Raw genomic sequence first — 12858 nt, 5'->3', positions numbered from 1 at the left:
AAGTTATTTCGGGCAAGCCAGTTTCACCCCCTCAATATCCGATCATTATTACTCAGAAGATCTCTCCCCTCTCCACTCCCCACCACACACACCATCTCAGAGCTGAAAAACAGACTCCAAGCAGGTAAGACTGAATAACCAGCCAGTGGAGTTCTCCAGGGCACTTTTTCTCCTTCCCACAGGGAAGCCAGGCCCTGGGCCTAGAAGCAGTTCACTGCAGCCCGCCCAACTCTTGCTCCCCCTGGTGGAGTGTTGTAGGTCATGGGCTCTCAACTCCAGGCACACACCAAAATCTCATGGGAGCTTTTTTTTTTTTTTAAGATTTTATTTATTTATCTTTAGAGAGGAAAGGAAGAAGGAGAGAAACATCAATGTATGGTTGCCTCTTGTGAATCCCCTGCTGGGAACTGGCCTGCAACCCAGGCATGTGCCCTGACTGGGAATCGAACTGCGATAGTGTGGTTCGCAGGCCTGCGCTCAATCCACTGAGCTACACCAGCCAGGGCTCATGGGAGCTTTTAAAGTACGGTTGTCACACAGTGTGGCGATTGCTGGGCGGGGGATATAAGGGCACTAAATGGTAATGGAAAAAATACAATAAAAAGTAAATATAAATAAATAAATAAATAAATAAAAATAAAGTAGGGGTTGTCAAACAGGCCCAGGGTCTGTTTTATTAATTTAATTTAATTTAATTATCTTTAGAGGGGAAGGGAAGGAGAGAGGGAGAGAAATTTCAATGTATGGTTGCCTCTGGTCTATCCCCTGCTGGGAACTGGCCTGCAACCCAGGCATGTGCCCTGACTGGGAATCGAACCGCGATAGTGTGGTTCGCAGGCCTGCACTCAATCCACTGAGCTACACCAGCCAGGTTCAGGGTCTGTTTTTATAAATAGTTTTATGAAAATATACCTGCACTCATTTGTTTATATATCATCTATGGCTGCTTTCATGCTACAATGAACACATGCGTAGATTCAATGGAGACTCCATGGCCTTCAATGCCCCTAAGAGAAAACATCTGCACCCCTGTTTTAAAGAAAACATTTGCCTAACTTCCAACCCAGGCTTTTGGGGATGGAGATTAGATATTTGTGGTTTACAAAATTTTCCAATGATTCTGATATGCAGGGTTGAGAATATCGATTATGAATATGTGTCCAAAAGTCAGACAGACTTAGGATTTAAGTGCTGCTCCACCACTTACTGTCCTGGGCAAGTCTCCTACACTTATGGTGGCAGCTTTCTCTGGAGTTATGGTGAGGGTCAAATGTGCTGATATGCTCCGTGAATGCTCACTATCATTAGCACTGGTGGAGGGGAAGCGGAGCCTTCTGCTCACCACAGGCCGCAGCGCAGCTCAGGACTGCATCCTGTGTGCTGTTCAAGTCTTCCACCTCTCTCCCGTACACCTCAGTGAGCTGAAGGGCCCGGGGCCAGTCTCTGGCCACCAGGGCTTCCTTGAAGGCCTCGGTGAGCACATCCAGGGCAACAGGAGAATGCAGGCCAAGGAGGACAGTAGAGAGACTAGCCTGGCCACAGAGGCTCGCCGCTTGGCTCTGCTCTTGCTTGGAGGATCCGCGCAGGGGCTCCCAGGCAGCCAGGAGGGAGGCCTCAAGCATAGGGAACTGTTCCAGAAGGTGTTCACACTCACGCGCTACCTGCTCTGCAGTCAGAGGTACCTCCCTGCGGCCACGAAGCTCCTTCCATGACAAGCTGGGCTTGGTGACCTTTGTTCCACGGGAAGCCCCCAGACAGGCCACAGCAGCCAGCAGCTTTGAGCGGGACTTAAGAAAGGCCAAGGTAGAGGAGGTGAGGGCGGAGGGTGATGAATCCCTTGGGGAGGAGTGGGGCTTTTTCTCTGATGTGGGGTTCTCAGTTGGCTTTGGGGAGCTCTGTGTAGAAAGTGGGACATCTTCCAGGCAGTGGGAGGCATGCAGCTGAGCCAGGATGCCCAGGTGGGTCAGGAGAGATGATGTCTGCTGGCTCTGCAGGGAAGAGCACAGGGCGAGGGGCTCGCAGCAGCAGCTGACGATGACCTGTGACACACTCAGGCTGAGTCTCTCTTGGGCCAGAAGGGCTGCTATCCTGGAGGGAGAGGCAGAGGGAACGCAAAGCCTGAGTGCATAGGCACCGTCACCTAATCTCAATTTCTCTGTGTTTGCACAAGCAAATGTAAATGCAGGCTCTTCGATTGTTCCCACTTCTTTTTTTAAACACAAAAGGTAGATATTAGACATACTGCTCTGTCCTTTGCTTTTTTCCTTATAGCATAACTGGGAGATCTGTCCATATTTCTCTACAAAGAGGCCCCTCATTTCTTTTTACAAATACATGGTATTCGGTTATGGAGATGAACCATAACTTATCTGATCTCCTGTTAGCACACAATGGCTTTTCTGATCTGTTGCTATTACATATGACTACAGCAAAATGACGTTATACATACATGATTTTCCACATGCATAAGAAAGCCGCAGGATAAATTCCTGGTGTACATTGTTAGGTCAGAGAGTGCATGCACTTGTAATTTTAGCAGCTGTGGACACATGGCCTTCCCAGAGGGGCTCGCACCAGTTTCGATCCCACCAGCAACCTATGAGAATGCTTGTTTCTCCAAAGCCTGGGCAACTATTGTGTTATCAAGTTTTTGGATTTTTGTCTATCCCTAAGCAAAGATTCTGCCCTTAATTTTCTATTTGAAATGTAAATTTTAATGGTAGCAAGAGAGAGAGAAAAGGGGCACACAGATTTTGAATGTAGCTGTGTAAGAGTAAATGCAAACCAAGGGGAAAGTCTAGAAGAACAGCCACCCTGTATACTGAACCCGCATGAAGCCCCACGGAGCCCTCGGTTCCCTTGATGAAACAACTAGGAAGGCCCATGCTTGCCTCTCAAGGGTAGCTCCTACCTGTCTGGTGGGACTTGTCGCTCAAGCAGGAGGTGTGACACTAGTTGGGAAGAGCTCTGTTGCAGGAGAACAAAGGGATTTCCTACTTTGACTTCCACGTGATCTGTAAATGTAAGGAAAATGACCTTTGTTTGCCCCACTGACTGCAACAGTTCAGAGCCCCGATTTCCAGGAACAATAAAAAAGTAGTGTCAGAACGCAGACTACACCGCCAGCCCTTCTGCTGGTATTATTTTAGGTAGAGGGTATTCTCAGCATGACCCTGACCACCAGTTTGTCCACACCTTACTACAGCTGCAAACACTTCCCACCAGAGAAACTTCAGTGGGCAGGTCCAGGCACCAACAGCTCATCCTGTGCGTCCTGCATGACTGCAGTGCATGCAGCTCTTGCTCTGCAGACTCCAGGGACACGCTGGCACTCACAGCGGAGACCTGGACCCTCTGCTGGATCTTCAGTCCACAGTGGACTGAAGGTCCGAGAGAGATATTTTTGAGTCACACGCCATCAAAACTCACTGGGCGCTACCCTGTGCTCGTACTAGTACTGGGGAGACAAAGATAAATACAACACAGAAGAGTAAGGGAAGACCTCATAAACCTAGTATCCCTGGCTACTGCTGGGCCCAGAACCTCTCCACTGAGTATCTTTCCTCTTCTTTGCTCTAAACACTTGTAGACTAGTCATGACTGCTCCTTCTTTCTTGCTACTTACCGGGCTCATTGCGCAAACTCTGAAGAAGCACTGCAGCCAGGGTGCTGCAGTAACTGAAGAAGGTGCCCATGTAGTCAGTCTGCCCGCTGCCTGCTGGGGCCTGTTTGTCCAGGATCTTCTGGAGGAGCTGAGTCTGCACGTACACAGGGTGGGCCTCTGCCTCAGGAGATTTCTGGGCCGCCTGCTCCACCAGGGAAGACAGTGGAGGACTCCTGGGCTCTGACAGGAGTAACGGCAGAGGGGATGCTGGCTTTAGTCTGTGCATCCAGCTTTGGGTCAATTTCCAACACAACTGCGTGAACTGGGCCTCTGAACACTAGATGGCGTCTCCTAGCTTGGGTGCTCCACTTACAGGGCAGCTATAAAATCCTAAGTTGGTCTCGTGTACAAGTGACTGCAAGTGAGGAAGAGCTTTGAGTCTGGAGAAATCGGGGTGGATGGTTCTGTCTTCACCCTGGTGTCTGTCAGGTTGGAATGGCTTTATAAAGAGCACACAAATCGTTTGGTGAAAGGTTGATCAATATTGCCTGAGCAACTTTGGGGTATATTGCTCATTAGGAATAAGAGAGATGTAACAGCTAATGGAGTGTTACCCATCCCTTCATTACAGAGGGAAGGGAACAGGCAGAATTAGATACGGGACATGAGCTGGCTAACTACAGTACTAGGAGGGCTCACTGCTGACACCCTAAGCTTCTGCTCCAAAGTGTTCCTTCATTTTCAGCCATCTCCTCTCCCTAGTTCAGTCCTCGTCTGCCCCCACACTCAGGCCAGTACCTGGTAGCTCTAGTGCCTCTTGCAGCGACTGAAGGACCTGGTCCAGCTGCTGGGAGAGGGTGGCATGGCTAGCAGCACAGTCCTCAGTGAGGCTGGGCCAGCACATCTGCAGCAGCTCGGCAATGCTGCACCGCGGAGCACCGCCGCCTTTTTCTTCTCCACCCTCTATGGAATGCAAATCAGAAAGAAAAAGTGAAGTCTCATGCTGACCTCATGTTCTGAGTCCAGGAGGAAAAAAAAAGGGAGAAAAGCAACTCACCTGATTTGGTTTGTCCGGCTGACATAAGTGAATAATTGAGAATCTTACTGATTTGCTGAAGAACAGCCGGAAATCCTCGAATGCCATCAGCATTGAGGACATGGTCTAGCCGGCGACCTGGGCACAGGCGAAGGAAGAGGGAATGCAGAAAAACAAGGTACTTTCAGAGATTGTTACTCAGTCCTGTGTTTACTTGTACAATTTCATCTTCTCTAATGTTAAGGAGGAAATACATGCTGTGCCATTTTGGGTGACGACCAGCACACCTGGCTTTTCTACACCTGACATTCCAGGGCTACCTCCTGCAGATGCCTGAGCTGTCAGCATAGCAGGTGGAGTGTCTCTGGCACGCCTATGGAATTGCTGTCTGAAGCCAACCAGGTACTGCTTGTGGGTTTGCCTTGGCAGTGCCCTCAGCTGAGGACTTGACCTGAGATCACATTCCTCTTTAGCTGCTTTAAGTAGGATCTTGACTAGACTACAAACAATTTTATGAAGAGATTACTCATGATACCTCTCCTGTACCCCCATATATTTGGTATAGTCTGGAAACCCAGGAGGTACTAAATTAATCCTAACTGACTGACCTGAGACTGTTTCAGCTGCTAAGAGTTTGAATAATACTGTATCTCCTTTCATTTTAGAATACAAGTGCTAGACCAAGGGGAGGGGAATTGTCCCCACCCCTCAGAAAGAATTCTGTGTGTCACTGTTACTTACTTAGCAGGACTATATGCACATTAAAGAACATTTTAACCAACAGCTCAGAAGTGATCTGGGGAGGTGTGCAGAACAGAGTTAACACAGCAGACCCGAGGTGTCTGTCCTTAGAAAGGCACACTCGCAAGGCTAGCCATTGGCTGGTTCCTGCGGACTTGGCCGGTCAGCCGTTTCCTCTACTGATATTAAACTTGCCCTAAATGATGAGAATGGCTCTCTGAATACCTGCTTTCTTTCTGAGAGCCTGGAATTTTGGTACACAACGGGCAGAGAAGGTACCTTTGTTATCACCTCTAGTGAAAACCTTGGACACTGTGTTTCTAATGAGCTTCCCTATAGACAACACTTCACCATTGTCACAACTCCTTGCTGGAGGAGTTAAGCCCACTCTGTGTGACTTCATAGGGAGAGGACTCTTGGAAGCCTTTTGCCTAGTGTTTCCAGACTGTCCCATGAACTTTTGCCTCTGCTGATTTTGCTTTGTATCCTTTTGCTGAATAAATCTTAGCCACGAGTATAACTATATGCTGAGTCGTCTGAGTTCTCTAGTGAATCACCGAACCTGTTCATTAATATGAATAGGTTATAATTAACCTATTCATCATTCCTCCCTCCCTGTTACTGAGAGATAACATACTTCTCTCTCCCTCAGTGGTCAGACCTTCCAATGTTTGGTGTGTGAGCTTGGCCTAATTCTGTCTTCACATTCTTCTACCTTCATTCCTCCAAGACTTCCATGTACGTATTTCGATATCATTTACCTCAAGGTACAATCCTGCCTCCAACTGAGATGCACTGAGTTCTCCCTCACACCTGGTCTACGAACTCGAGACCATGCCCAGGTTATAGGGCAGACGGGGTTCACCAGGAGGGCGAATGCACTCTAAAGACACAAATTCCATTTATAACATTTCTGAATGTATATTTATTCCTTGAATTTATCCATAAATCAGAAAAGAATTTCCCCAAAGGACCGCACACTGCTATGTCTAGTAAGAAGGCGAGGCTCTCAACAGACTATTTCTGCCACCAGATGGGACACGAGGAAAGGCACTGACACTCTGTCCTCCCTGTCCCTCCTTCCCCAGCGAGCACTTTCTCCTCGCACGTTTTATCTCAGAAATCCACTGGAGAAGTGAGGACTAAAGCGAAGGCAGCACACTCACCCCGGCTCTCAAGGCTGCTGTTCAGACGTCGCTCGGCCGTTTCCAAGAGCTGCTTGCAGGTCTTCCAGAGCTGACACTGAGAACACGCGAGGTCAAACGCAGCCATGGCGGGGGGACTGAGGTCTTCCAGAACCTCTCTCAGGGGGTTGGCGGGCTCCACCAGGGTGCTGCTTATCCAGAAGTCCTCCTGCAGCGTGGGGACGGGGTCCCCAGATAGGCTGAGCAGCTTTTCCGTCACGTCAGAAATGGAGTAAAACACCATCCCTGGACACCCGGCAGTGGAGCAAAAAGTAAGAGGTTAAAGTAGTTCTACACACAGCTTTCATTGTGAAAAGCAGTTACTTAAAATAAAAAGTGTTGGAGGTCCTTCCGCATGGGGTGTCTTCTATGTGCATTAGTGCCCTCACTGCAGCCCCTTCCTATGGCATCAAAGCAATGGCGGGGACAGGAAGACCAGGAGAAACTCAGGACGGCTGAGATGAGTGAGGGCTTCTTCCACATGGGACGTAAAAGGAGGCTGGGAAAGAATGAGGTGGATCTGTGTGCCAGTCAGAAAAGAAAATGCACTGCAAAAAAAGCAAGGTAGAGAATAGTACTTGGGGAGAGAGTCCATTTACATTAAAAACAAAAGGAAGTGTATATATGTTTTCGAATAGCTACTGAAAATTTCTGGGAGAACAGAGGAGCCACGTGTGACACTCCTTGCTCCACAGAGCCTAGACCAGTAAGACAATGCGAAGATGTGGGGTGAGACGCTGCTCCCAAGAAAATGCGTCAGTTTGGACTCACAAGTCTCTCAGAGTGCCCCACGCCAGAGCAAACGATGGCCCTGGACCATCACCTGGCCCCTGCCTGTAGGCTGCAGGCACTGAAGCAAGTTGCACAGTGGATTAAAAAAAAGAAAGAAAGAAGGAATGAAAGAATGAGTTTTTGCAGTGCAGCCAAGGCTGAGAACTGGGACCTATGAATCGCAGACCACTGGTATTATACACTACTTCTTCACTTTACAGAAACATTAAAGATATATTTTATCCCTGAATAACCACAGGGGAAGGAAATAAACTCCTAACCATCCCCCAAAGTCTGAAATAGTGGCCAGAAAAACACACGGCAGAGACAGCATTCATGTTAGTTCAGGTCACACAGGATAAGCTTAAAGGAGTAGTTCAAGTGGCAGGTTATGTGACCATCATGCTCTGGGCGGCCGGGCACATGTAGAAACTGACTCTCAGTGTGTCAGGACTGCTATTCCTCAAGGCAAGTGTCCTGCTCTGGATTTCAGCTCATCTTCAAGAGAAACCTAGCATTTGGGTGGCTTTTCTCCTGAGACCCACCTTCCCCAGCTTCCTCACCACCTATGGTGGCAACAGGGAAGACTGACCTGCCGCCGCAGCACTTCCAATGGCCTGTAGAGTTGAGCGGCCACTGCCTGTTCTTCGAATGGTGCTGCTACCCCCGTCTGAGTTCTGGTTCTCAATCTTGTGTTCTACTCGGGCCAGCTCCTGGGTCACCTCCTGGTAGCGCTCCATGAACTGCAGCTCCCCCGAGCTGGGTGAGGACGTCAGGTTGAACGTGAACACCACCTGGCAAAGGAAAGGGAGGGGTGTGGGTCACGGTGAGCCCGCTGAGTTGGGGAACACCTTGAGGTGTGGGACCTTGCCTATTATTAGACTGTAACTCTAAAACATCTGCTTTATAGGGAGAGAAGAACACTGCATGTTAGAAGACTAGATCAAATATTCAAACCAGCAAGAAAGCCACCAAAACCCCATTAGAAAATTGGCAGAAGATACGGACAGTTTCAAAGAGAAAATACACGTGACTGATACATAGGTGAAAAATGTTATTCCATTCAGTAATCTAGGAAATGTAAGTCATATTAACAGCAGTTTGCACCTATTTACACACTTTACCATTGCACCAATGACAAAGTGTACACACACACACTCAGGGGTGGTGGTAAGATGAACTGTCACAACCTTTTTCTTAAGGAAATAATTCAAAAGGCTGATAACAATCTAAATGTTGAATAATAAGAGGATGGTCAAACGCAGCTACTTGATCAGACCACTGTGAGGTCATTAAATCAATTATAAGGTGAATATTAAAAATGCTTTATATAAAATTTTAAATTAAAAATAATCTTGGCTATATAAAAGTTGCATACATCTTGGAAAAATAAAGGCAAAAAATACACTTCCCCTTTGATATTGGTCCTGGACAATAGGGTTAAAAGTAATAATATTTTCTTTTTAATACTTTTGGTATTTACTTACAATACACATTGCTTTTACTGTAGTGAGGTTAAAAAACAAAAAGCTTTTATTAAAAAGAAAGAGTAAGGACCCAGGAAAAGAACAGGAAGTGCAGACATTTAAGGGTAGAATGTTGGGGGCTGAGAGCTGACTTCCTCCAGATTTGGGGGTAAGAAACGCGGGGTGGGCCCTAGCCTTCCTCAGATGGTCAGAATCACCATTATTATTAAAGTATGGGGCCTAAAATGACCAGAAGCCAAGCAAAGATTCTCCTATCACCTGGATTTCCCCTTGATTTATTCCTCAACAACTGAGCTCACAAGAAAGAAAAATTCTGATCTACGTGTTAAGGGACGAGCATAGTGTGATAAATACACATGGACCAATGGAGTTTGAAAAATTAGAATGGTATGTTTCTATGCTATTACATTTAAACAAGAGCAGAGGATTCTTATATTTCTCACAGCTTGTACAGAATCCTCTTATCACGCCCATGACGTAGGACAAGCAGGTATTATGTTTAACTCTAATTCTCTTTATTTTTTAAAAAGATTTTATGTATTTATTTTTAGAGAGAGGGGAATGGAGGAAGAAAGAGAGGGAGAGAAACATGGATCAACTGTCTCTCACAGGCCCCCAACCAGGGACCAGGCCATAACCCGAGCATGTGCCCTGACCAGGAATTGAACTGGCGACCTTTTACTTTGTGGGATGATGCTCAATCAATTGGGCTATGCTGGCCAGGACTTAACTCCAATGTTCATACGGGGATACAGAAGCTCAGGGAGGGTAAGTCTTTCTGATTTCTTCTTGTGCTTTTTCCTATAGAACATGAATGTTTTAGTTTGGTATCCCCTATACTTGTATATTGAATTGACACCATTTATTATTAAATATTGTCTACATCATAATTTTTTAAAAATTTTATTATCTTTAGAGGAGAAGGGAAGGAGAGAGGGAGAGAAATATCAGTGTATGGTTGCCTCTTGTATGTCCCCTGCTGGGAACTGGCCTGCAACCCAGGCATGTGCCCTGACTGGGAATCGAACCTCGATCCTTTGGTTTGCAGGCCCGTGCTCAATCCACTGAGCTACACCAGCCAAGGCTACATCATGATTTTTAAGTATATAAAACCATATATTTGTTCAGAAAAGGTTTATCAGAAACAAAAATATTTCCATGTTTTAAAATGGTAATACTGTAGCTGAATATTTTATCTTTTTAAAATACTATTTAAGAAAACAAGCCAAGGATTCAACAGCTTAAACCTCCTCCAGTTTGGGTCTTGAAATCTGCAAGGCTGAGGACCGGGCCATGTCTAGGCAAACTCTCTCCTATTTCTCCTGCTGCATGTGGCCCCTCAAACCTTCCAAAATGGCTCTGGCTGCACGAGTGTCCAGGTTTACCTGAGGCCCAGCAGGTCCCAGACAGCTAGGGGCTGACTTCACATTCTTTACCATGACAAGGTGAGGCCTAGGCTAACACCTGCTGCTCAGCCCCTTACCTGATGGGCTTCTGCAAAGTTCCCCCGGAGGATGCAAGATACCAGCAGTGACTCGGGTGGGGAGAACATCATGGGGATGAATGAACTTTGGGTTTGGGGCTGCAACCGACCATTCAACTCAGTCCTTCCAGACACAGTGTTCAGGCTTCCCTCTGTTGGGACACAAGAACATGGGGGCCACAGACACAACAGCAACCGAGGAAAAACTACTGCTGTGACCTCCCACCACACTCTGATATCTTCAAGTTTCTTTCCTTTACAAAGATTCTTTATTTATTCTTAGAGAGATGGGAAAGGAGGGAGAAATAACAGGGAGAGAAAAATCAATGTGTGGTTGCCTCTCTCATGCCCCCAACTGGGGGCCTGGCCTGCAACCCAGGGCACGTGCCCTGACTGGGGATGGAACTGGCAGCCTTTCGGTCCAAAGGCTGGAGCTCAATCCACTGAGCCACACCAGCTGGGGCTCAAGTTTCTCTTTAAAAAGGTGTGTAAATGGGTCTTGATTTTTCCTCAATTGAAGGGCAAATCTACGTATGCTACTGTCTTTGAATCTTAGGGATTCACCTCTGTCCTCTCTGCTGACAGGCAACTAAACTGATAGTGAAACAGCCCCTTCCCTACTGAAATCTGTTTGGCCATCTAAAGAAACAAGCTTCTTTTTTTGAAAAACTGACATATAATTGACCTGTAGTTTTAGGTATACAACATAACGAGTTGATATACTGTGAAATAATCACCAAAGTTTAGTTAACATTCATCATCACACATGGTTGCATTTCTTGTTTCTTTTGATGAGAACCTTTAAAATCTACTTTTAGGAACTTTCAAATACATAATGAGTATTATTAACTACAATCACCACACTGTATATTACGTTCCCAGAACTGTTTTATTTTATAAGTGGAAGTTTGTATCTTCCTGAACACAACCTCCCTGAACTGCTCAGTCCAGGTTTTCACACCAGGGTAAATGGCAACTCCCTACCAGGGCAAAGCTGCTTGGAGCTGGCAACTGGTCGGGTCGCCCATACCTGAAGTACTCGTGCTCAGCTCACTACTCGTACTTTCCAGGGAAGGATTGGAGCCTCTGTCCCGGCCATCTGGAGGTGTTGGGAAGAACAGAGAGAATCAACCAGCAAGTCCTTACAATGTAGAAAGTGAGAACGTGGCTTGAAAACAAGAAGAGCTGGATAGTTAGAGGGAGAGGATAACGGTTAACTGTTACATCTCTGCTTCTTCTACAGCCAAACACAAGTTCCTATGGACCAAAGGGGAAGGGCAGGCTCAGCGCGGCCTTGATGGCCTTGATGTTCTTTCGGGTAGTAGCCTATACCACTGGTCTCTAACCTGTGGGTCTCAGGGCCCCAGGGCCTCCAAGTTACTTGTAGGGGTTAGCAACCCCCATCTGCTCACTAAGCATTATCAATATTCTGAAGGAAAAAAAGCACAACTATTATGAACAGAGTGGTAGGCTACAAAGGAGGCCACAAAACTTGCAGACATAAAAGAAGTTGTTCTCATACTTGACTAAGACCTGGTCTGCTAAAGAGCACATTATTTAAAGCCCTCGCAGGGTGTCCAACCTTTTGGCATTTCTGCCATACCAGAGAAAAGTTGTCTTGGGCCACACATTAAATACATTGCAGCATGTAATCACAAAAAAAATCTCATGTTTTAAGTTTACGATTTTGTGTTGAGCCATAGGTCAGACACCCCTAGAGAGGAAAAGCTTCTTCTCAACACCTGCTTCTCCTAGTGAATGGGGCTCACTGCTCCTTAGTGTGGGCATTCGAGGGTAGTATCAGCCCCATGAGAGAGAGTCTTCTTGGCTCACTGGAAAGGAATAGTGGTAGGAAAGATGGCTTGAGCACTCTTGGAGTAGGTGGGTCAGATGGATGCAAACTGCGCCTTTGACTCAAACCAACTAATTGAGCAGCTTAAGGGCCTCAGCAACTCAGCCTTGACGTTTCCTAGGTTTCTCCCATAATGCTCTCCACTCTACCCAGTTGCTCACTTTTCTCACTGCCACTTAGCTGCAGCCTTTGCATTCTTCTGAGCTTGGTTCAAGAGTCAACTTTTCCATCAAATCTGTTTTTCTGACTTAAGAGGTATCTTCTGTTTTCAGGCAGTGCCTCAGTGAAGTTTAAGGTTTTCATATCAACCATCTATGAAGGTAACTTAAAATTTTTTAAAGGCAAAGTCCTGAGGTACACCTCATTCAATTCCCTCAAGATAACTAAACAATATTTAATATTGTTTAGGATACAGGAGACTCCTAGGAATTCCCTGTTAATTATTTAAAAACCAAAGGGCTTCTGTCATGAGTGGTACACCAAGGGCAGCCTGATTGATCCACATGTGGAATCGGCATCAAGAGATTTCAGAAGCATAATTTTTTGGTACCTGGGCAGCTAGTGATTGTTGGTCCTGGTACCCGAGGTGGGGGGAACCCCCAAACCCCGAAAACCCAGCACCAAAAACCAAATGGAAATATGATTATGTAAAAATGTAATACTCCTGTATAAAATTTCTTAAGAAAAATTCAAAGTCAAA

General features: G+C 46.4%; 1 protein-coding gene and 1 non-coding gene across 3 annotated transcripts in view; one reads left to right on the top strand and one right to left on the bottom strand.

The window, feature by feature from the left end:
* ZFYVE26 (zinc finger FYVE-type containing 26) overlaps positions 1–12858 on the bottom strand; it is a 61653-nt gene that overhangs the window by 32886 nt on the left and 15909 nt on the right. For both annotated transcript variants that reach the window (XM_037031775.1, XM_037031776.1), the window contains 9 exons: positions 11337–11405; positions 10307–10458; positions 7929–8130; positions 6548–6811; positions 4662–4778; positions 4403–4567; positions 3626–3844; positions 2912–3014; positions 1343–2088 (listed from right to left, as the gene is read on the bottom strand). In XM_037031775.1, coding sequence (XP_036887670.1) covers positions 1343–2088; positions 2912–3014; positions 3626–3844; positions 4403–4567; positions 4662–4778; positions 6548–6811; positions 7929–8130; positions 10307–10458; positions 11337–11405 — 2037 coding nt within the window. The remainder of the gene's footprint in view (positions 1–1342; positions 2089–2911; positions 3015–3625; positions 3845–4402; positions 4568–4661; positions 4779–6547; positions 6812–7928; positions 8131–10306; positions 10459–11336; positions 11406–12858) is intronic.
* LOC118977006 (U11 spliceosomal RNA) lies at positions 12610–12743 on the top strand. Its single transcript, XR_005064415.1, has one exon. It is a non-coding gene; the product is annotated as a U11 spliceosomal RNA (small nuclear RNA).

This window comes from Sturnira hondurensis, unplaced genomic scaffold (assembly GCF_014824575.4).
Source record: "Sturnira hondurensis isolate 20B ecotype Veracruz unplaced genomic scaffold, ASM1482457v3 Scaffold0021143, whole genome shotgun sequence".
NCBI classification, from domain to species: domain Eukaryota; kingdom Metazoa; phylum Chordata; class Mammalia; order Chiroptera; family Phyllostomidae; genus Sturnira; species Sturnira hondurensis.
The sequence above is the reverse complement of the archived record's forward strand: the minus strand, read 5'-3'. Positions and strand labels throughout refer to the sequence as shown.